At 44.5% G+C, this 22,537-nt stretch overlaps 1 protein-coding gene across 4 annotated transcripts in view; it reads left to right on the forward strand.

The window, feature by feature from the left end:
• Window positions 1–21,752, forward strand: part of LOC144600694 (copper-transporting ATPase 1-like) — an 83,394-nt gene extending 61,642 nt beyond the window's left edge. For 3 of the 4 annotated variants that reach the window (XM_078412585.1, XM_078412584.1, XM_078412586.1), the window contains exons 17-23: window positions 291–504; window positions 4,568–4,714; window positions 6,445–6,587; window positions 11,618–11,821; window positions 12,800–12,917; window positions 14,572–14,674; window positions 16,426–21,752. In XM_078412585.1, the coding sequence (XP_078268711.1) occupies window positions 291–504; window positions 4,568–4,714; window positions 6,445–6,587; window positions 11,618–11,821; window positions 12,800–12,917; window positions 14,572–14,674; window positions 16,426–16,693 (1,197 nt within the window). In that variant the 3' untranslated portion in view covers window positions 16,694–21,752. The remainder of the gene's footprint in view (window positions 1–290; window positions 505–4,567; window positions 4,715–6,444; window positions 6,588–11,617; window positions 11,822–12,799; window positions 12,918–14,571; window positions 14,675–16,425) is intronic. The other variant, XM_078412587.1, reaches the window with a different exon arrangement.
• The last annotated feature ends 785 nt before the right edge of the window (window positions 21,753–22,537 follow it).

Genomic DNA, 22,537 nt, shown 5'->3' on the forward strand with positions numbered 1-22,537 from the left:
ACATGGGTCGGAAAAGGGATGAAGAAAGATACCCAACCCAAAATGTCACCTATCCGTCGATAGGCACAAAATTCTGGAGTAACTCGGTGGAACAGGCAGCATCTCTGGAGCGAAGGAATGGGTGAAGTTTCGGGTCGAGAAGTCTCTTCTCAGTCTGAAGAAGGGTCTCGACCCGAAACGTCACCCATTCCTTCTCTCCAGAGATGCTGCCTGTCCCTCTGAGTTACTCCAGCACTTTGCGCCTTTGCATTGATCGCCATCTCCCTCTTGTTTTTATGTTATCGCTGCAGGAGTTGGGTTCAGAGGTGCTTGGCTCGTGTTCGGATTTCCAAGCTGTCCCTGGCTGTGGTGTCACGTGCAGGGTCTCCCACATCGAAACGGCGCTGAAGGGCAAGAACGCCGAAGTGGAGCAGAACAATGCGCGGAACATGATGCTCATACAGATCGATGAGAAGAGCTCTGGTGATGCTTCGCACCCTGTAATTCAAGAGCCCCCGTCAGAGAGTAAGTAGCCGTTACCGTACAACCCACTGCTGCGTGGTGCCAGCGAGATGTAGACTCGTCTCTTCCCCAAACGTTCTCATTATTTGTGGGCTATTATGGAAGTTCTAAGTGGCGATCCATGTTTCCTTTCGGGCAGGGCTGTGTTGTATGACTGCAAGGGAATGATTCAATGGGAATCTTTGTGGCGTCTTGCTTTCCCTTCAGTGGCTGCCTGGAGAAGGCTTGAAACTGGGTAATTGCAATCCAAGGCACAGTGGAGTAGACTGGATGGGCCGAATAGCCTAATTCTGCACCTATCACTTATGAACTCCCCAGGGCCTGATGGTCTGCATCCCAGAGTACTTAAGGAGGTGGCTCTAGAAATAGTGGAAGCATTGGAGATCATTTTTCAATGTTCTATAGATTCAGGATCAGTTCCTGTGGATTGGAGGATAGCAAATGTTATCCCACTTTTTAAGAAAGGAGGGAGAGAGAAAACGGGTAATTATAGACCAGTTAGTCTGACATCAGTGGTGGGGAAGATGCTGGAGTCAATTATAAAAGACGAAATTGCTGAGCATTTGGATAGCAGTAACGGGATCATTCCGAGTCAGCATGGATTTACGAAGGGGAAATCATGCTTGACAAATCTACTGGAATTTTTTGAGGATGTAACTAGGAAAATTGACAAGGGAGAGTCAGTGGATGTGGTGTACCTCGACTTTCAGAAAGCCTTCGACAAGGTCCCACATAGGAGATTAGTGGGCAAAATTAGGGCACATGGTATTGGGGGTAGGGTACTGACATGGATAGAAAATTGGTTGACAGACAGAAAGCAAAGAGTGGGGATAAATGGGTCCCTTTCGGAATGGCAGGCAGTGACCAGTGGGGTACCGCAAGGTTCGGTGCTGGGACCCCAGCTATTTACGATATACATTAATGACTTAGACGAAGGGATTAAAAGTACCATTAGCAAATTTGCAGATGATACTAAGTTGGGGGGTAGTGTGAATTGTGAGGAAGATGCAATAACGCTGCAGGGTGACTTGGACAGGTTGTGTGAGTGGGCGGATACATGGCAGATGCAGTTTAATGTAGGTAAGTGTGAGGTTATTCACTTTGGAAGTAAGAATAGAAAGGCAGATTATTATCTGAATGGTGTCAAGTTAGGAGGAGGGGGAGTTCAACGAGATCTGGGTGTCCTAGTGCATCAGTCAATGAAAGGAAGCATGCAGGTTCAGCAGGCAGTGAAGAAAGCCAATGGAATGTTGGCCTTCGTAACAAGAGGAGTTGAGTATAGGAGCAAAGAGGTCCTTCTACAGTTGTACCGGGCCCTGGTGAGACCGCACCTGGAGTACTGTGTGCAGTTTTGGTCTCCAAATTTGAGGAAGGATATTCTTGCTATGGAGGGCGTGCAGCGTAGGTTCACTAGGTTAATTCCCGGAATGGCGAGACTGTCGTATGTTGAAAGGCTGGAGCGATTGGGCTTGTATACACTGGAATTTAGAAGGATGAGGGGGGATCTTATTGAAACATATAAGATAATTAGGGGATTGGACACATTAGAGGCAGATAACATGTTCCCAATGTTGGGGGAGTCCAGAACAAGGGGCCACAGTTTGAGAATAAGGGGTAGGCCATTTAGAACGGAGATGAGGAAGAACTTTTTCAGTCAGCGGGTGGTGAAGGTGTGGAATTCTCTGCCTCAGAAGGCAGTGGAGGCCAGTTCGTTGGATGCTTTCAAGAGAGAGCTGGATAGAGCTCTTAAGGATAGCGGAGTGAGGGGGTATGGGGAGAAGGCAGGAACGGGGTACTGATTGAGAGTGATCAGCCATGATCGCATTGAATGGCGGTGCTGGCTCGAAGGGCTGAATGGCCTACTCCTGCACCTATTGTCTATTGTCTATTGTCTATTGAACTCATGGCGTGGAAAGAGACCCTTCGGCCCAACTTGTCCATGCTGACCAACATGCCCCATCTACACGAACCCCACCTGTCTGCGTTTGGCCCATACCCCTCTAAACCTATCCAATCCATGTGTAAAATGGAACTGCAGATGCTGGTTTAAACCGAAGACAGACACAAAAAGCTGGAGTAACTCAGCGGGACAGGCAGCGTCTCTGGAGAGAAGGAATGGGTGACGTTTCGGGTCAAGACCTTCCAATCCATGTACCTGTCTAAATGTTTCTTAAACGTTGTGATAGTACCAGCCTCAACTACCTCCTCCGGCAGCACGTTCCATAAACTGACCACTATTTGCGTGTGACAAAAAAGGTTTGTACGAAACATTGAATTGGGTTTCGCAAAGTTGAAGGTCAGCATTAAAAAAATCCTGTTTTCTCGTGCTTAAATAAACTGAATCTGACATATTAGTGCCAATTTTGTGTGTGTTCTGCAGGGATACGGTTGCACAAGATGTACATTCAGAAGCAAACTCCTGATGTACTTTCAGAGAACAAATTCCAATTTAAAGTAAACCCACCTTCCAAGATGGCGCCAAACCCAGGCCACTATGTGCGTGCCGGCCACAGAAGCAGATCTACCGTCACCTATTACAATCGCTCCACACTCTTAAATCTCTACTCCGTCAGCAACATTTCTTACTTTAACTCTGATCTTCTAAAACTCTTCTCACAAAACATTATTCCCTTATTATGTATCTGCACACTGCAAATGGCTCGATTGTAATCACGTATTGTCTTTTCGCTGACTGGTTAACACACAACAAAAGCTTTTCACAGTACTTCAGTACACATGACAAAACTAAACTGAACTAAAACACCAACAACGAACCCCATCCCCCCGCCCATTCATTTCTCCCTCCAACAAGCGGCACAGTGACCCAGCGGTAGAATTGCTGCCTCACAGCGCCAGAGACCCGGGTTCCATCCTGGCTACGGGTGTTTGTCTGTACGGAGTTTGTATGTTCTCTCCATGACTAACTCAAATTTCACTGTACCTTAATTGGTACATGTGACAATTAAATTGAATCTTGAATCTTGAACAATTCTCTGAATGCATTCAAGACAGAGCTAGATAGAGCTCTTAAGGATAGCGGAGTCAGGGGGTATGGGGAGAAGGCAGGAACGGGGTACTGATTGAGAATGATCAGCCATGATCACATTGAATGGCGGTGCTGGCTCGAAGGGCCGAATGGCCTCCTCCTGCACCTATTGTTTATTGACCTGCGTGGGTTTTCTCCGTGAACTTCAGTTTCCTTCCACATTCCAAAGCCGCACAGGGTGGTAGGTTAATTGGCTTGGTGTAAATGTAAAAATTGTCCCTAGTGTAGGATAGCGCTGGTGTGCGGGGATGGCTGGTCGGCACGGACTCGGTGGGCCGAAGGGCCCGTTTCCGCGCTGTACCGCCGCGAGGGAGGTGGGGTGGGGGGGGGAACCAAAGGACAATGGGAACCCGGCGTGGGGGAACCGCTGTGGGGGGAGGAGGAAACAAAAGGGGGAGCCGGCGTGCTTTGGATCTTTGTCAGCGCCGTAGGTGGCTGCTATTTGTATACGTTATGGATGCAAGCAAAGAATTTCACTGTGCCTTGTCACATCTGACAATAAAGTCAAGTCAAGTCAACTTTATTTGTCACATACATATACAAGATGTGCAGTGAAATGAAAGTGGCAACGCCTGCGGATTGTGCTAAACTACAAAACACAATAGAATTTTTTTTTTAACACAAAAAATAAATTAATACAGTAAATTAAATTAGTCCCTGGTGATATGAGAGTTAACAGTCCTGATGGCCTGTGGGAAGAAACTCCGTCTCATCCTCTCTGTTTTCACAGGGTGACAGCGGAAGCGTTTGCCTGACCGTAGCAGCTGGAACAGTCCGTTGCTGGGGTGGCAGGGGTCCTATTCCTATTCCTATCTCTAAACTAAACACAATGCTGGTACACGCACTTTGCTCCCACCAGCCCCATCACCTTGTTCCTTTCCGCTCCTCTTCCTGGTCGGTTCTCGCCCTTCCATACGCACAAATGCAGCAGCAAAGCAAACGTGATGGAAGCGTGGCTGTACTGCCTAGAACGGGCAACATTCATTCATTTATTTATTTGTATTTCTTTTGCTGACACAGACTCGGGGAAATCTCAGAGCTTTTCAGTACTTATTGGAAACCGCGAGTGGATGAAGAGGAATGGGCTCCAGATCAGTAAAGACGTGGACAGTTATATGAGCGAACACGAAAGTGAGGGCCACACGGCCATACTGGTCGCTGTGGACGGTAAGGCTGGTCAACACGCTCGTCGGGAAGGCCGGCTCCGTCCTGGGGGCGGAGTTAGATTCATGGGAGGTGGTCTTGGAGGGGAGGATGCTCCTCAAACTGCGGAGCATCCTGGACAATACAGCTCACCCCCTCCCAGTGACACACTGGTCAACCTGAGGAGCACTTTCAGCAACAGACTGGTCCCACCAAGATGCAGCACAGAACGCCACAGGATATCCTTCTTCCCTGTGGCTATCAAACTGTACAACTCCTCCCCCTTCTGTCGTGGGGTAGACTGAGACTGACTCCCCTTTCCCCAGCCCCCCCCCCCCCCCTCAATCCTTGCACATCTCCCAAGCCTTTCCACTCGTCACTTTAATTTCACGTTTCATGTATTTTGTGTTTTTAATGACTGTTGGCAGATCAATTTCCCTCCTGGGATGAATAAAATTCTATCGTATGGTTTGATCAGTCTCCCACATCAGTCAAACACCATCTACCTTGCGAAGAGAACTAACGTACTTGAACGTTAAGCTGCAATCGGGATTGAATTGTATTTTATTGTCCAAGTAATCAATCGGCATGCTTTTATATTTTTGCTGGAATGATCATGTTCTTGGCAAGATAATGGCAGTAATATGGTTGCTATTGAACTGTGTCTCCAGCATGTCACTGGGGACATTTTCAACACCATCCTGGAATAAGATGGTGTGGCATGGTGGCGCAACGGTGGAGTTTCTGCCTTACAGCGCCAGAGACCCGGGTTCGATCCTGACCATGGGTGCCGGCTGTAAGGAGTTTGTAGGTTCTCCCTGTGGCCGTGTGTGTTTCTTTCCGAATGCTCCGGTTTCCTCCCACATTACCAAGACGTACAGCTTTGTAGGTTAATTGGCTTCGGTAAAAATTGTGAATTTTTCCCAGCGTGTAGGATAGTGCCAGTGTACGGGGATCGCTGGTCGGCGCGGACTCGGTGGGCCGAAGGGCCTGTTTCCGCGCTGTATCTCTGAACTAAACTAAACTAAGATGGCACAGCAGATTAGCCATTCATTTGAAGGTATTTATTCACAAAATGCTGGAGTAACTCAGCAGGTCAGGCAGCATCTCAGGAGAGAAGGAATGTGTGACGTTTCGGGTCGAGACCCTTCTTCAGTCTGAAGAAGGGTCTCGACCTGAAACGTCATCCATTCCTTCTCTCCCGAGATGCTGCCTGACCTGCTGAGTTACTCCAGCATTTTGTGAATAAATACCTTCGATTTGTACCAGCATCTGCAGTTATTTTCTTATACTAGCCATTCATTTGAAATCAAATTTTAAAAGTGACTCATGCAAAAATATGTCGCATCTGTGAGGACGAAGGGAGCGGTCGGTGTTTCATGGTTGAGGCGCTGTACTTGACCTGCTGATTGTTCGGGATTGCAGCATCTGTCTGCGAATGACCAGATCACCCAGACAAGCAAAATAGACCAAATCAAAAGTAAACCACAGGCATTTGTAATACATTAACAAGCTTTGAGAACTTTGAAAGTAAAATAATTTACGTTTCTTCTATGCATGTGTTCGTGCAGACATGCATGCGCAAGCACACACACACACACACACACATACCTACACACACACGCACACGCACACACACACACATAGAGGCGCGCACATGGAGGAGTACGCACAGACATGTACACACACAAACAGACACGTACACGCACGCACAATTTAATTGAGTTGTCCATGTTTCTTTCTAACCCAAACAGGTGTACTGTGTACAATGATAGCAATTGCTGATATTGTGAAGCCAGAAGCAGACTTGGCTGTCCACACTCTGAGAATGATGGGGCTGGAAGTGGTGCTTATGACAGGAGACAACAGTAAAACAGCCAGGGCCATTGCTGCTCAGGTGAGTTAAAGTTCAGTTTATGTTTGTGCATTTTACCTCCAACTGTGCTGAAAGCATCCCCTAACTATAACTTGGCCAAGCCACTGTAAGCTTTGTCGTAAGGTCATAAGTGATAGGAGTAGAATTAGGTCATTCAGCCCATCAAGTCTACTCGGCCATTTAATCATGGCTGATCTATCTCTCCCTCCTAACCCCATTCTCCTGCCTTCTCCCCATAACCTCATATGGGGAGAAGGCAGGAGAATGGGGTTAGGAGGGAGAGATAGATCAGCCATGATTAAATGGCAGAGTAGACTTGATGGGCTGAATGACCTAATTCTACTCCTATACTATACTCCTGTACTAATCAAGAATCTATCTATCTCTACCTTAAAAATAACCACTGACTTGGCCTCCACAGCCTTCTTTGGCAAAGAATTCCACAGATTCACCTGCCTCTGACAAAATTAATTTCTCCTTATCTCCTTCCTAAAAGAACGTTCATTAATTCTGAGGCTATGACCTTTAGTCCCAGACTCTCCCACTAGTGAAAACATCCTCTCCACATCCACTCTATCCAAGCCTTTCACTATTCTGCGTATATCAATAAGGTCCCCCGTCGTTCTTCTAAATTCCAGCGAGTACAGGCCCAGTGCCATCAAACGCTCATCATGGTTAAACTACTCATTCATGGGATCATTCCTGTATGAGCACAAGCAGACTAATTTACCTCGGGGATCTGGTAGTTTTTGGCATTCACTGCCTCACCTGCCAAATATGAATTGAGTGATGACATTGATCTCAAAAAGTGAAGCAGTGGTCGAGCTGCTGCCTCACAATGCCAGAGACTCGGATTCAATCCTGACCATGGGTGCTGTCTGTATGGAGTTTGTATGTTCTCCCTGTGACTGCATGGGCTTTCTCCCCGTGCTCTGCTTGCTGCTGTTCAATGTGTCTACATTTTACTGCAGACCAATATCTGGCTTCGGGTCTGTTATTTAAATAGAGATCAAGTGCTCGGTGATTTTGAAGAATTGGAGTGTTTATTTTCTTGCATGAGCTAGGCCTCCCCGAAGGATGAATATTCAGGGGTATACGTTCTATCGAAAAGACAGACAGGTGGGCCAAGGTGGTCGGGTGGCTCTGTTGGTAAGGAATAAAATTCAGTCCCTTGCGAGGGGTGACATAGAATCAGAAGATGTAGATCTTGTGAAAGGAACTGAGAAATTGTAACGGTAAAAAGACCCTAATGGAAGTTACCTACATGCCCCGAAACAGTAGCCTGAAGATAGCGTGCGAGTTGCATCAGGAGCTAAAATTGGCATGTAACAAAGGTAATGCTATGATGGTTATGTGAGATTTCAACAGTAGTCAATAGTCATTTATTTGTCACATACACATAAATGTGCAGTGAAATGAAAAATTACCCGCAGTTCAACAATAAGACCAATAAGAATAATCAATAAAAATGCAATAACACATACAATCATAAACTAACACCAAACAAAAGAAACATCCATCACAGCGAGTCTCCTCCAGTCACCTCCTTACTGTGATGGAAGGCCAGAATGTATTTTTCTCTTCCCCTGCCGTCTTCTCCCGCGGTCAGGCTGTTGGAGTTGCCACGTCGGGGCGGTCGTGGCTCCCGACATTGAAGCCCCCGCCGGGCGGAGAAAAACCCACAGCCTATTCCAGGCCGCGCCGGACGGTGAAAGGTCAGCGGCGGGCCGACCCAAGCCCCGCGATTCGGGGCGGGCGAAGACGCTGCCGCTGCCGGAGCTCCCGATATCGGCCCCCACCCAGGGGCCTGCGGGCTTCTGACGTCCAGGCGGCCCGCGCCGGAGCCTCCGGAGACGAGTCGCAGCCGCTCCCGCAGCGCCACCACAGCCTCCGAAGGCAGCCAGCGCCGCAGGTGGTGAGTCCGGGCCGCGGGCTCTGCGAACCAGAGCCCAGGTGGTCCCAGCCAGAGGCCGCCTGCTCCAGGTGCATGGCCGGTGGTAGGCCGCAGCGGGAACGGAGACACGACACAGAAAACAAAGGTCGCGTCTCCGTTCGGGAGAGACAATGTTACAGTTCCCACCCCCCCCCCCACATAACACACAACCGCAAACACTACATCATATTTAAACTACAATTAAGACAAAAACAACAAAAATACAAAAGACAACGGACTGCAGGCAAGCCGCAGCTGCGAGGGCAGCGCTGGCTCCTCCATAGCAAACATGCAGGTAGACTGGGAAAATCAGGTTGGTACTGGACCCCAAGAAAGGGAGTTTGTAGAGTGGCTCCGAGATGGATTCTTAGAGCAGCTTGCACTGGAGCCTACAAGGGAGAAGGCAATTCTAGATTTAGTGTTGTGCAATGAACCGGATTTGATAAGGGAACTCAAGGTAAAAGAACCATTAGGAGGTAGTGACCATAATGTGATAAGTTTTAATCTGCAATTTGAGAGAGAGAAGGTCAAATCGGAAGTGTCAGTATTGCAGTTGAACAAAGTGGACTATGGAGGCATTAGGGAAGAGCTGGCCAAAGTTGACTGGAAAGGGACCCTAGCAGCGATGACAGTGGAACAGCAATGGCAGGTATTTTTGGGAATAATTCAGAAGATGCAGGATCAGTTCATTCCAAAGAGAAGGAAAGATTCTAAGGGGAGTAAGAGGCGACCGTGGCTGACAAGGGAAGTCAGAGGATTGGAAAACTTTTAAAGATCAACAGAAGGTAACTAAAAAGGCAATATGGGGAGAAAAGATGAAGTACGAACATAAGCTAGCCAAGAATATAAAGGAGGATAGTAAAAGCTTCTTTAGGTATGTGAAGAGGAAAAAAATTAGTTAAGACAAATGTGGGTCCCTTGAAGACAGAAACAGGTGAATTTATTATGGGGAACAAGGAAATGGCAGATAAGTTGAACAGGTACTTTGGTTCTGTCTTCACTAAGGAAGACACACAATCTCCCAGATGTATTAGGGGACAAAGGACCTTTGGTGATGGAGGAACTGAAGGAAATTCACATTAGACAGGAAATGGTGTTGGGTAGACTGATGGCTGATAAATCCCCAGGGCCTGATGGTCTGCATCCCAGGGTACTCGAGGTGGCGCTAGAAATTGTGGACGCATTGGTGATCATTTTCCAATGTTCTATAGATTCTGGATCGGTTCATGTGGATTGGAGGGTAGCTAATGTTATCCCACTTTTTAAGAAAGGAGGGAGAGGGAAAGCAGGGAATTATAAACCAGTTAGTCTGACATCAGTGGTGGGGAAGATGCTGGAGTCGATTATCAAGGATGTAATAGCGGTGCATTTGGATAGCAGTGACAGGATCGGCCCAAGTCAGCATGGATTTACGAAGGGGAAATCGTGCTTGACTAATCTTCTGGAATGTTTTGGGGATGAAACAAGTAAAATGGACAAGGGAGAGCCAGTGGATGTAGTGTACCTGGACTTTCAGAAAGCCTTTGATAAGGTCCCACACAGGAGATTAGTGGGCAAAATTAGAGCACATGGTATTGGGGGTAGGGTACTGACATGGATAGAAAATTGGTTGGCAGACAGGAAACAAAGAGTAGGGATTAACGGGTCCCTTTCAGAATGGCAGGCAGTGACTGGTGGGGTACCGTAGGGCTCGGTGCCGGGACCGCATTAATGATTTAGATGCAGGAATTAAAAATAATATTAGCAAATTTACAGGTGACACAAAGCTGCGTGGCTGTGTGAATGGTGAAGAGGATGCTATGAGGATGCAGGGTGACTTGGACAGGTTGGGTGATTTGGCAGATGCAGTATAATGTGGATAAATGTGAGGTTATCCACTTTGGTGGCAAGAACAAGAAGGCAGATTATTATCTGAATGGTGTCAGGTTAGGAAAAGGGGACGTACAACAAGACCTGGGTGTCCTTGTACATCAGTCACTGAAAGTAAGCATGCAGGTACAGCAGGCTGTGAAGAAAGCTAATGGCATGTTGGCCTTCATAATGAGACAAGTTGAGAAAAGGAGCAAAGAGGTCCTTCTGCAGTTGTACAGGGCCCTGGTGAGACCGCACCTGGAGTACTGTGTGCAGTTTTGGCCTCCTAATTTGAGGAAGGACATTCTTGCTATTGAGGGAGTGCAGCGTAGGTTCATGAGGTTAATTCCCAGGATGCAGGGACTGTCATACGATGAAAGAATGGAGCGACTGGGCTTGTATACACTGGAATTTAGAAGGATGAGAGGGGATCCTATAGCAACATATAAAATTATTAAGGGATTGGACACGCTACATGCAGGAAACATGTTCCCAATGTTGGGGGAGTCCAGAACCAGGGGCCACAGTTTAAGAATAAGGGGTAGGCCATTTAGAACTAAGATGAGGAAAAACCTTTTCACACAGAGGGTTGTAAATTTGTGGAATCCTCTGCTTCAGATGGCAGTGGAGGTTGATTCACTCGATACATTCGAAAGAGTTAGATAGAGCTTCTTGGGCTAGCGGAATCAAGGGATATGGAGAGAATGTGGAAACGGGGTACTGATTGTAGATGATCGGCCATGATCGCATTGAATGGCAGTGCTGGCTCGAAGGGCCGAATGGCCTATTCCTCCACCTAACTGTCTATGTATCTCTGTATCTATGAATGGTAAATTTTCATTTTGACAAGATAGTTATCAAATAATTTTGGCAAAGATAGACACAAAATTCTGGAGTAACTCAGTGGGTCAGGCAGCAACTCTAGAGAAAAGGAATAGGTGACATTTCGGGTCAAAACCCTTCCTCGGACCCAAAACCGTTCCTCAGACCCAATTCCTTTTCTCCAGGGATGTTGTGACCTGCTGAATCACTTCAGCATTTTGTGTCTATATTCGATGTAAACCAGCATCTTCCTACTCAACATTGGCAAAGGTGCTTCTTGGAGTGGTGCCTTGTGTGTTTTTGTTGGGAGGTTAAAACAAAAAGAATGGGTCACTATCCCTTGGTGCTCCATGACAATATTGTGTGAGTTGGTGGCGTTGTTGCGATTTTTCTGCTTGTGTGAAAGATTCAGCCTGTGACTTGGATTTATTCTCCATGTGGTCAGGTTGGGATCACCAAGGTGTTTGCGGAAGTCCTGCCCTCGCACAAAGTAGCTAAAGTGTCCCAGCTACAGAAGGAAGGGAATACTGTGGCGATGGTGGGTGACGGTGTGAACGACTCTCCAGCACTAGCGATGGCTGACGTTGGGATTGCCATCGGCACGGGCACAGATGTAGCTATTGAAGCTGCGGATGTGGTTTTGATTCGGGTGAGTAGAACAAAGAGTTCAGCAGTCACTTGGACTTTAGCAAAGTTCCAGATTCAGGGGCAGTTTCTTCCCAGCTGTTGTCAGACAACCGAACCATCCTATCACCAACAGATCAGTCCTGACCTCCCATCTACCTCTTTGGAGATCTTCGAACTATCTTTAATCGGACTTTACGGGACCTTATCTTGCACTAAACATTATTCCCTTTATCGTGCATGGTGCATGGCGGCACGGTGGCGCGGCGGTAGAGTTGCTGCCTTACAGCGAATGCAGCGCCGGAGACTCGGGTTCGATCCTGACTACGGGTGCCGTCTGTACGGAGTTTGTACGTTCTCCCCGTGACCTGCGTGGGTTTTCTCCGAGATCTTCGGTTTCCTCCCACACTCCAAAGACGTACAGGTATGTAGGTTAATTGGCTGGGCAAATGTAAAAATTGTCCCTAGTGGGTGTAGGATAGTGTTAGTTTGCGGGGATCGGTGGGCGGCGCGGACCCGGTGGGCCGAAGGGCCTGTTTCTGCGCTGTATCTCTAAATCTTTTTAAAAATCCAAAAAATCTGTACACTGAGGACGGCTCGATTGTAATCATGTATAGTCTTTACGCTGACTGGTGAACACGCCACGAAAGCTTTTCACTGTACCTCGGTACACGTGACAATGGGGTGGACTATTAGTGACCTTGCCACTGGCATCCCAGGTGCTCAAGAATGAATTTAGTAAATTACGCTAACTTCAGTCACCTCCTCTTTGGGTGGTGACCATGACATGCTGTTGAGGAACTGTAAATTTACACTGTAAATGGATGGACTGTAATCAAGCATTGTCTTTCTGCTGACCGGTTAGCACGCAACAAAAAGCTTTTCACTGTACCTCGACAAAAGTGACAATAAACTAAACTGATCTAAATTGATCTGAGGAATGGCGTTAAGTTGGCTTAGAGAGGCTGTACCACACAATAGTAAACTTTCCTTTGCTTTGCAGAATGATCTTCTTGATGTAGTGGCAAGTATTGATTTGTCCAAAAAGACAGTACAGCGAATACGGATAAACTTTGTCTTTGCTTTAATTTATAATATTGTTGGCATTCCCATTGCTGCTGGTAAGTCTGAGATAATCTCTGATACAATTTCAGTTTCTGGTGTGTGCTTGTCCATATGTATGTGTGTGTATCTGTGTGTGCGTGTGCGCACATGCATAGGTATGCGTGTTCTTTTCACTAATATTGGCTTGAAGTCACATGCTGTAGTCAGAAGGTGGGGAATCTGTGGAATTCATTGCCACAGAAGCTGTGGAGGCCAGGTCATGGATATTTTCAAGGCAGAGATAGATAGATTGTTGATTAGTACTGGTGTCAGGGGTTATGGGGAGAAGGCAGGAGACTGGGGTTGAGAGAGAGAGAGAGAGAGATAGATCAGCCATTGTTGAATGACGGAGTAGACTTGATGGGTCGAATGGCCTAATTCTGATCCTATCACTTTTAGGCCTGAATTTATCTAATTTATACTTCATTTATCATTGTACCAGGTACAAGACCTGTTAAGATCCATCCTATATTGCATCTTCCCCTCTCCAGTTTGACCACACTTTTCTTTCCTTTGAAATCTATAAACAAATCACTTAAGTCACAATTTGAACTCTGAAACAGCTATCGATATATGGTAATTTATTCTGGGACTCTGTTACAGACTATAAGTTTGGCTATAATGTGATTGTTACTCAGAAACCTCAAGTTATAGAAAATTGCGTTATAAAGACATTTGTGAGAATGGGGAAAAGGGAGTTCAGGGCTAGGGTTTCAGACTTCAATAACAAAGTTATTTTTCCTGCAGGATTTTCAAAATAGCATTTTCAATAGCAATATGTCTATTTTTGATACTGCCAGCTAAAAGTACTAAAGGCAATGAAGATACATGGTTTAATAAAGTATCATTGCACAAGTTTCAATAGAATCGATTACTTCTCAATTTTAATAGCCACCCTCAGTTAACATCGAACATAGAACAATGCAGCCCAGGAACAGGCCCTTCGGCCCACATTGTTTATTCGAAACATAATGCCAAATTAGATACAAAATGCTGAAGTAACTCAGTGAGTTAGGCAGCATCTCCAGAGAAAAGGAATAGGTAATGTTTCGGGTCGAGACTCTTCTTCAGACCATAGAACATAGATTTGTGCAGCACAGAAACAGGCCCTTTGTCCCACCATGATGTCAATATAAACTAATCCCGTCTGCTTTCACATGGTCTGTATCCCTTGAAACTGATCTCATCTACCTGTACATGATCCATATCCCTCTGGTAAATTAGTTTGGCATTTCAGAAAGTAATAAATTAGCTTGGCATCATTTCGGCACAGACTTTGTGGGCCGAAGTGCCTGTTCCTGTGCTGTACAGATGCTCCTCAGCTTACGATAGGGTTCCATTCCGAGAAACACATCCCAAACCGAAAATATTGTAAGTCGAAATGCATTTAATCACCTGATCACGCGGCCAGAAGCGAGCTGCGGCTCACCACGGGTCATTGCCGTTTACACCATCACAAAGTCGAAATATGGCAAGTCGAAGCATCGTAAGGCGAGGAGCACCTGTACTGTTCTGTGTTCTAATACATGACTAAAGCCACTATAATTTTGAATAAGTTGACTCATTTCATCCATATGTGATGTACCAACCTGTAAGCAGTTGTCAATTAATTTGTTTGGTGAAATATGAAGATCATTAAATTCTGAGCCAACATTGTGTTTTGTTGTTCAGGGGTCTTCCTACCAGTGGGTTTGATATTACAGCCATGGATGGGATCTGCTGCAATGGCTGCATCATCTGTTTCTGTGGTGCTTTCATCTCTTTTATTAAAGCTGTAAGTACTTGTTTGCTGTACCTTTAGGGGTTAGGTTTATTATTGTCACGTGTATTGAGGTACAGTGCAAAGCTTTGTTTTGCACGCTATTCAATTAGATCAGATAATCCTACACATAAATCAAGTCAAACTCGGGTACAATAAGTTGAACAAACTGGAAGATACAAAGTGCAGATTATAGTTCTCAGCATTGTATTTAGACTTTAGAGATACAGCGCGGAAATAGACCCTTTGGCCTACCAAGGAAGGATATTCTTGCTATGGAGGGCGTGCAGCGTAGGTTCACTAGGTTAATTCCCGGAATGGCGGGACTGTCGTATGTTGAAAGGCTGGAGCGATTGGGCTTGTATACACTGGAATTTAGAAGGATGAGGGGGGATCTTATTGAAACATATAAGATAATTAGGGGATTGGACACATTAGAGGCAGATAACATGTTCCCAATGTTGGGGGAGTCCAGAACAAGGGGCCACAGTTTGAGAATAAGGGGTAGGCCATTTAGAACGGAGATGAGGAAGAACTTTTTCAGTCAGAGGGTGGTGAAGGTGTGGAATTCTCTGCCTCAGAAGGCAGTGGAGGCCAGTTCGTTGGATGCTTTCAAGAGAGAGCTGGATAGAGCTCTTAAGGATAGCGGAGTGAGGGGGTATGGGGAGAAGGCAGGAACGGGGTACTGATTGAGAGTGATCAGCCATGATCGCATTGAATGGCGGTGCTGGCTCGAAGGGCTGAATGGCCTACTCCTGCACCTATTGTCTATTGTCTATTGTCTAAGTCTGTGCCGACCAGCAATCACACACACTACGGAAAATTTACAGTTTTACCACAGCCAATTAACCTACAAACCCCTATGTCTTTACACATGATAATAAACTAAACTGAACTGTGGGATGAAACTGGAGCGCCAGGGGAAAACCCACGCAATCACAGGGAGAACGTACAAACTGCATACAGACAGCACCCAGAGTTAGGATCAAACCCGGGTCTCTGACGCTGTGAGGCAGCAACTCTACCACTGCGCCACCGTGCCGCCATTAGTGTAGCACATTATTTCCATAGACAAAGTCCAATGTCCGCAATGGGGTAGAGGTGAATTGGTCAGTACCCTCGCTCATGCAAGGACTTATTCAGTTGGCTGATCTATCAGCTGTTATCAGGCAACTGAACCATCCTATCACCAACTAGAGAGTGGTCCTGAGCTACCATCTACCTCATTGGAAACCCTCAGATTATCTTTCATCAGACGTTACTGGACATTATCTTGCATTGTAGTCTTTCCACTGACTGGATAGCACGCAACAAAAAAAGGTTTTCTGTATACGTGACAATAAGCTAAACTAATCTGTTTTGTGTAGGGAGGTACTGCAAATGCCGGTTTAAAGCGAAGACAGACACAAAAAGCTGGAGTAACTCAGCAGGTCAGGCAGCCTCTCTGGAGAAAAGGAATAGGTGACGTTTCAGGTCAAGACCCTTCTTCAGACTGAGAATCAGGGGAGAGGGAAACAAGAGATATTAACGGTACTTAGGAGAAATGAACAGAAGACGTGCAAAAAGCAACGATAGCCATGGAAATCTAGGGGCACACAATAGGCCACTGTTGGCCATGGTATAGGTGACAACGAGTATACAGACAGAGGAACTCACCAGGACGACAGTAAAACTAGTACGCCGGCTAGGGTGGGGGAGGGAAGGAGGGAGAGGGGATGCACTTTCAACAGCAAGTATTAGCTTGTCTTTCTTTCTTCGCTTTACAGTTACAAGAAACCCGATCCTGTCAAATTGGAAGCCAGAGCCCAGGGCCACATGAAGCAGAGATCACTCTCGGAAGTCAGCGTGCACATCGGTATGGGCGAGGCGAGGCAGGAATCACCAAAGTTAAGCCTATTTGACCGAATAGTTTTCTACAGCCGAGCGTCCATTAACTCACTCAGGTCAGAGAGGCGGTCGATCACCAGCATTCCACTGCACGACCCAGACAAGCACTCCCTACTGCTGGGAAGAGACGAAGATGATCCAGTTTAGCCTGGATGAACAATGCAAGAGAATTATAACTATGTCGCCTCAGCCTCTGTTCCAGGCAGATCAACACTATACTCTGAGTTGGTACATTTGATGCACAAATTTTTGATTGCGATTTTTTTTTTTTTTTTTTTAGTTTGTTTTTTTGGAGGATTTCGCTTTCAATACTTTTTTGCTTTCCAGGTTCTCAACCCTCTCTCCCCCCCTGTACGCAGGAAGGGGCAAAGGTGGCGTGTACCACAAGCATCTACCTGTTGTGATTTGCCATCACAGATTATGACGGGCTTGTTGGATGTTAATTTAACCATCTTACTTTTTTCACAACGCGAAAACCTGTAACTTATGAACCCGTAACTGGCTCGAAGGGCCGAATGGCCTCCTCCTGCACCTATTTTCTATGTTCAACCCATTGAAGGCAGCAGGCTTTACATGGTCTGAGCTGCCTCAGTTGTGCGTGTGACTTTATTAAACCTCTCCAGAGATTTGAAATGGTGCCTGTGGTACCCAGTAAGGACCAATTCCTCATTTGAGCCGGCTCCTGGCTCTTACACACCCATCCCCTTGGATTTTTGGATTTTTGTTCTAAATAAAGTCTCATGCAATGTGTAGGACAAACCAAAGTGACCTCAGAAATCCACGATTGTATACTAATACCTAAATTTGGTAAACGGGTTTGTAGTGTCGTTAACCCAGCATAACTCACTACACTGGTGTTGCAATCGGTGAAATTATTTCACTTCATTCAGCAGGTTCATATTCTTGCTGTAATCATCAAAGGCATGTTAATATCGAGGTACCATATGGGAGGCCATTTAATGCTGGATCCATTTTCCAAACTGTTAATCAAAAGAGCCTTTACTCAACCGTTTTAATAATATCAGTTTGCACTTTTTTTAAATTCTGAATTACCTAATGTTGTTCTACACACCAATCAGTTTTGGGTTTTTTTAAACTTGTACAATTGGTACTAAATGCAGTGTCCAATCTGTTGAAATATTTTTCCTTTGCCCTCCTCCCTCTGTGTTAAGCATTATTTCTCAGTGATATGTGGAATTATCGTTGGTGTTTGCAACCAATCGTGCAAGTGTTGACCTGATTCAGCAATGCTGTCTGCAGCTTCTATCAATGAACAGTAGCCCTCAGTAGCTGCCTGTTCCAGACAGCTTGCTGCATTTTTTTCAGCTACGGTTAGAAATGACAGTTAAATTCTGGGGAAAAAAAAAATCTAATTTGGAAGGCGAAAAGTGAGATGGTTTGTTATTTTTTCACTTTAAGTTTTGTAAATATATATATATATATATATATATATATTGTTATATATCATGTAATACAGGAGCAATTTTCGCTGTGACACAATGAAGGACTTTATTTCCTGCAGAGCAATGAAAAACGTATTTCTTCCCAAAGAGACATTTGTCTTCAGCTTACACGTCATAAATGCTGCTGTTAAAAAGTTGCTTCCATGTTCCATGTTCCGACATCAGGTCTCTCCAGTGTCTATATAGTGATGTTTAAGGTGAAATGAGCATGGATTGATAATAATGGAACTTGTAGAAAATCACAGTTTAATCTCTATCGTTTGTATGCAAGCTGGATCGTGCAGTTAAACAAGACCTTTCATCTCCCTCAGGTGCCTTGTTCTCAGTCTTAGATTTGCAAGTCTTCAACCACTGCAACTTGATGCAACTTGCACACTAGATTTTATGGCAATGGTTATTAGCGACTCGGCCTTTTCCCCATAGCTTCCACTTTGCATTATCTGATGGTCAGTTTTGTCTTAGTGTGAATATCAAGAGTCAGACGTATCATATCTATCTAATATTTCCCCTCAGTCTGCTCACTTCATGGATCCTAAAGATAAGTAGATGGTTCACTTTAAGGGCCACTCCCTGGTGTCTCTGCTTGTGTCCATATATCATTCTGTTCGTCACGTTTTCTTATTTTAAAAACTGATGTTTAGTCACTCATCCAGTCTAATTTAATTGGTCTTAAGTTGTCCCAATTCCCTTTTTTTTCCCTTTCCTTTGGTTCCCACTTCCTTCTACCATCTACCTTTGTACATGGTTACAGGACTGGTAGCTCTCGAGTACAGCTTGCTTATTTTATGATGCGGGAAATGTTCTTTGAAGGGAGATTCAAAAATATTGTCATCAGTCAATATATATGCTGTTTTTTTATCTTAACACTTTTTAAATCAAAAGTTTTTAATGAGCCCCTGTCTCTCACAACTGACAGACAAATGGCAGCACCATCAATTCCATGCACCAGTGGCACCTCAGATGAGGAATAGAAAGCAGTTGGAATATGGGCGGCACGGTAGCGCAGAGGTAGAGTTGCTGCTTTACAGCGAATGCAGCGCCGGAGACTCAGGTTCGATCCTGACTACGGGTGCTGCACTGTAAGGAGTTTGTACGTTCTCCCCGTGACCTGCGTGGGTTTTCTCCGAGATCTTCGGTTTCCTCCCACACTCCAAAGACGTACAGGTATGTAGGTTAATTGGCTGGGTAAATGTTTTCTAAAAATTGTCCCTAGTGGGTGTAGGATAGTGTTAATGTGCGGGGATCGCTGGGCGGCACGGACTTGGTGGGCCGAAAAGGCCTGTTTCCGGCTGTATGTATATGATATGATATGATATGATATACAGCAGTCTGAAGAAGGGTATCGACCTGAAACGTCACCCATTTCTTCTCTCCAGAGATGCTGCCTGTCTCACTGAGTTACTCCAGCTGTTTGTGTCTATCTTTGGAATATATACCATCTAGTTATTTTTTCTTATTCAGAAAAATATACAACATATTATTATGTTAAAAAATAATTTGTAGTAATTTGTGCTACATTTAACATTGTGGGTGCAATGTTATTTATGCTTCTGCAATCAAAAGAATTGACCTTCCACGTTTAACATGGTGGTAACTTCTTTGCTTCAAGTGTTCCCTGTGTATTTGGGGAACTTGCTTCTATTTTTAATTTAAATTAAAAAACAGGAAATAATTGTATAAAATGGAGAGTGATATCAGAAAACAAAATCTCCAAAAAATTGTTTAAATCTCTTTAGAAAATTATGTTTAAGGGCCCCGACCCGAAACGTCACCTATCCCTTTCCTCCAAAGCTGCTGCCTGACCTGCTGAGTTACTCCAGCACTTTGTGTCTGTCTTTTGTTTAATGGTTTGTTGAATGTGAAATCAGCCATTTTGCTGACTGTAACCGAATGAAAATTGTTAAAATATTGCAAAACAAAATAATATTACAGGCACCATCAAAACCTCCCTTCTTGACGATGACGCATTAGGGTATCAGTGGGGCAAAGTTAAGGGTTTTTATTACTTTAGGTTTCTATGTCAATGCAGGAATTATGAACAACGCATGTTTGATTGGAGTGCTACTGAAAAGCTGGTGTAGAAATACTGATTACTTCCCTCAGCTGGAATCCATCAATGTTTACATATCTATTTGCTGTAGTGTGTAACTCGAGTTGAAATCTTACTTTGGTATCAAATCATTCATTTAAAGTTTTGGCAGAATCTCCGACCAGTGGGTAAATGTATCGATAATGGTTTTATAGAATTGATTCATAACCATGCCTGTTTCTGTTACCTCAGCAAAAGGCTGCCTCTCCATTCTGTCCCCAAATACATGATAAATGTTATTTATTGTTAATTGCCAAAAAAAATTGCCTGGTGCAGCACATGCTAACATTTCATAATTACTGCAGGTTATGTCCGTGGTTGATGCAAAATGGTTAGAATAGATGAGGAAGTCACTTTGCCCAACTAAGCTCACTCATCTAGGTCAAAACCACAATTGTTACTTCAACATCCAGTGTCTCAAGAAATTCCAAAGATATTGCTAGTAAAAGACCATATTCACACATTCAAGAGTGTTTAATTGTCATGTGTACAGACCTCAGAACAATTCTTACCTGCAGCAGCTTAACAGGCCTGTAAACTCGATGAACACAGGTAAATAAAATAATCAGAAAAATTCAATAAATGAATAACTGTGATAAGAGTGCAAAACAAAAACATAGTGCAACCAAAGACTCAATCCATAGTTGCTGTAGTTAGTGTTGTGTAAGAGAGCCTGATGATCTCAGAAATGAAGTTATTCTTGAACCTGGTGGTCACGTGTTTCAGGCCCCTGTACCTTGTTCCCTGATGGCATGAGTGAAATGAGAGTGTGGCCTGGGTGGTGTGGGTCTTTGATATTGGCTGCCTTTTGGAAGCAGTGCCTCTGATCACTTCAATGGTGGGAAGTCAGTCCCTGTGATGGACCACTCTGCCACTTTATGCGGGGAAACACTACTTAATCATACTAAATTTCCCTACTGTAAGTTGATCCTATTTTTTTCTCTTGCTTTTAAGATGTCTTTCAACATAGTCCTGTTTTTTTCTTGCTTCCATGCCATATCCTGACCAATTCAACTGTAGCATTGCTTCTGATCCATTCCCTTTCAAAGCCACAAAAATAATCCTCTCAATTGGTTTTTACAGGTGGCTCAAAAGAAACTCTTACCTTGCTCACTTTGAGGAGTAGATGCTGAGACAATGCTTTGACGATATCTGACAATTTGCTTTGACCATTTAGCCATTTGCTTTGACGATATCTGACAATTTCTTGGCTGCCTTTTGCAACTTGACACCTCAAATGATTTTCTCACTAAGATTATAAACACTAAAAAACCCATCACACTCCTGCTCAAAGGTTGAAGTGAAGTTTGCACACTCAAGCATGGCAGTACTGATTCCAAATAAATGTTTTATTTTCTTACTAAGGTTTCGTTTCGATTTAATTTGGTTCTGTTGTCACTTTTGCCCCGAAAAAAATATCCTCAAAATGCATTCCCATCAAGTTAAATCAAGATGGGGCTGAAATGAATCACTAAATAAAGTAAAATGAAGACAAGACTGTTTAATTGTTGTATGTCCCAGAAAGAACAACAAAATTCTTGCAGCATAAGAAAATAACTGCAGATGCTGGTACAAATCGATTTATTCACAAAATGCTGGAGTAACTCAGCAGGTCAGGCAGCATCTCGGGAGAGAAGGAATGGGTGACGTTTCGGGTCGAGACGGTCTCGACCCGAAACGTCACCCATTCCTTCTCTCCCGAGATGCTGCCTGACCTGCTGAGTTACTCCAGCATTTTGTGAATAAAAAAATTCTTGCAGCAATGGCTTGAACTTGAGTTAACTATTTCAATTCTTAAAATGACTAACAAAATGTCTACTTTCTGTGCTGCTCAATGAATATCGTTACCATTGAGCTTATTGATTGACAAACTATATTGACCATTGGCAAGGTGGAGAAAGGCTACATTGGTGAAGAAAAGGTGTTTTTACTTAATTTGAAAATAACTGCCATTTTGAAATGTGGATTTTAAATCAACCTGCCATTTCTATCATGAATTTGTTTAACATTGGAAAGCATAATCCGTTTCTGAAAGTGGTTTGTGCAATGCATAAATATGGGTAATCAATCAAATGATTCATGTTCATAAGTTCTAGGATCAGAATTAGGCCATTCGGCCTATCGAGTCCACACCGTCATTCAATCATGGCTGATCTATCTCTCCCTCTCAATCCCATTCTCCTGCCTTCTCCCCATAATCCCTGACACCCTTACTAATCAATTCCTATAATGTTTAGCAAAAATACTTGTGGGATGAGATGGGTCCAGGAAGGAAAGTCCAAGTTGACCACGATCCCAAGCTCCCTTTGATCTTTTACCCTATTTGGACACTTGCTCTCCAAGATGTGCTTGGTGTCATTTTCTTTCTTAAAATGCACCATCTCACGCTCTCCCATATCAAAACGAATTTGCCATTTAAACGGTGCAGATTTTAATAAT

Source organism: Rhinoraja longicauda, chromosome 15 (genome assembly GCF_053455715.1).
Source record: "Rhinoraja longicauda isolate Sanriku21f chromosome 15, sRhiLon1.1, whole genome shotgun sequence".
Lineage (NCBI taxonomy): Eukaryota > Metazoa > Chordata > Chondrichthyes > Rajiformes > Arhynchobatidae > Rhinoraja > Rhinoraja longicauda.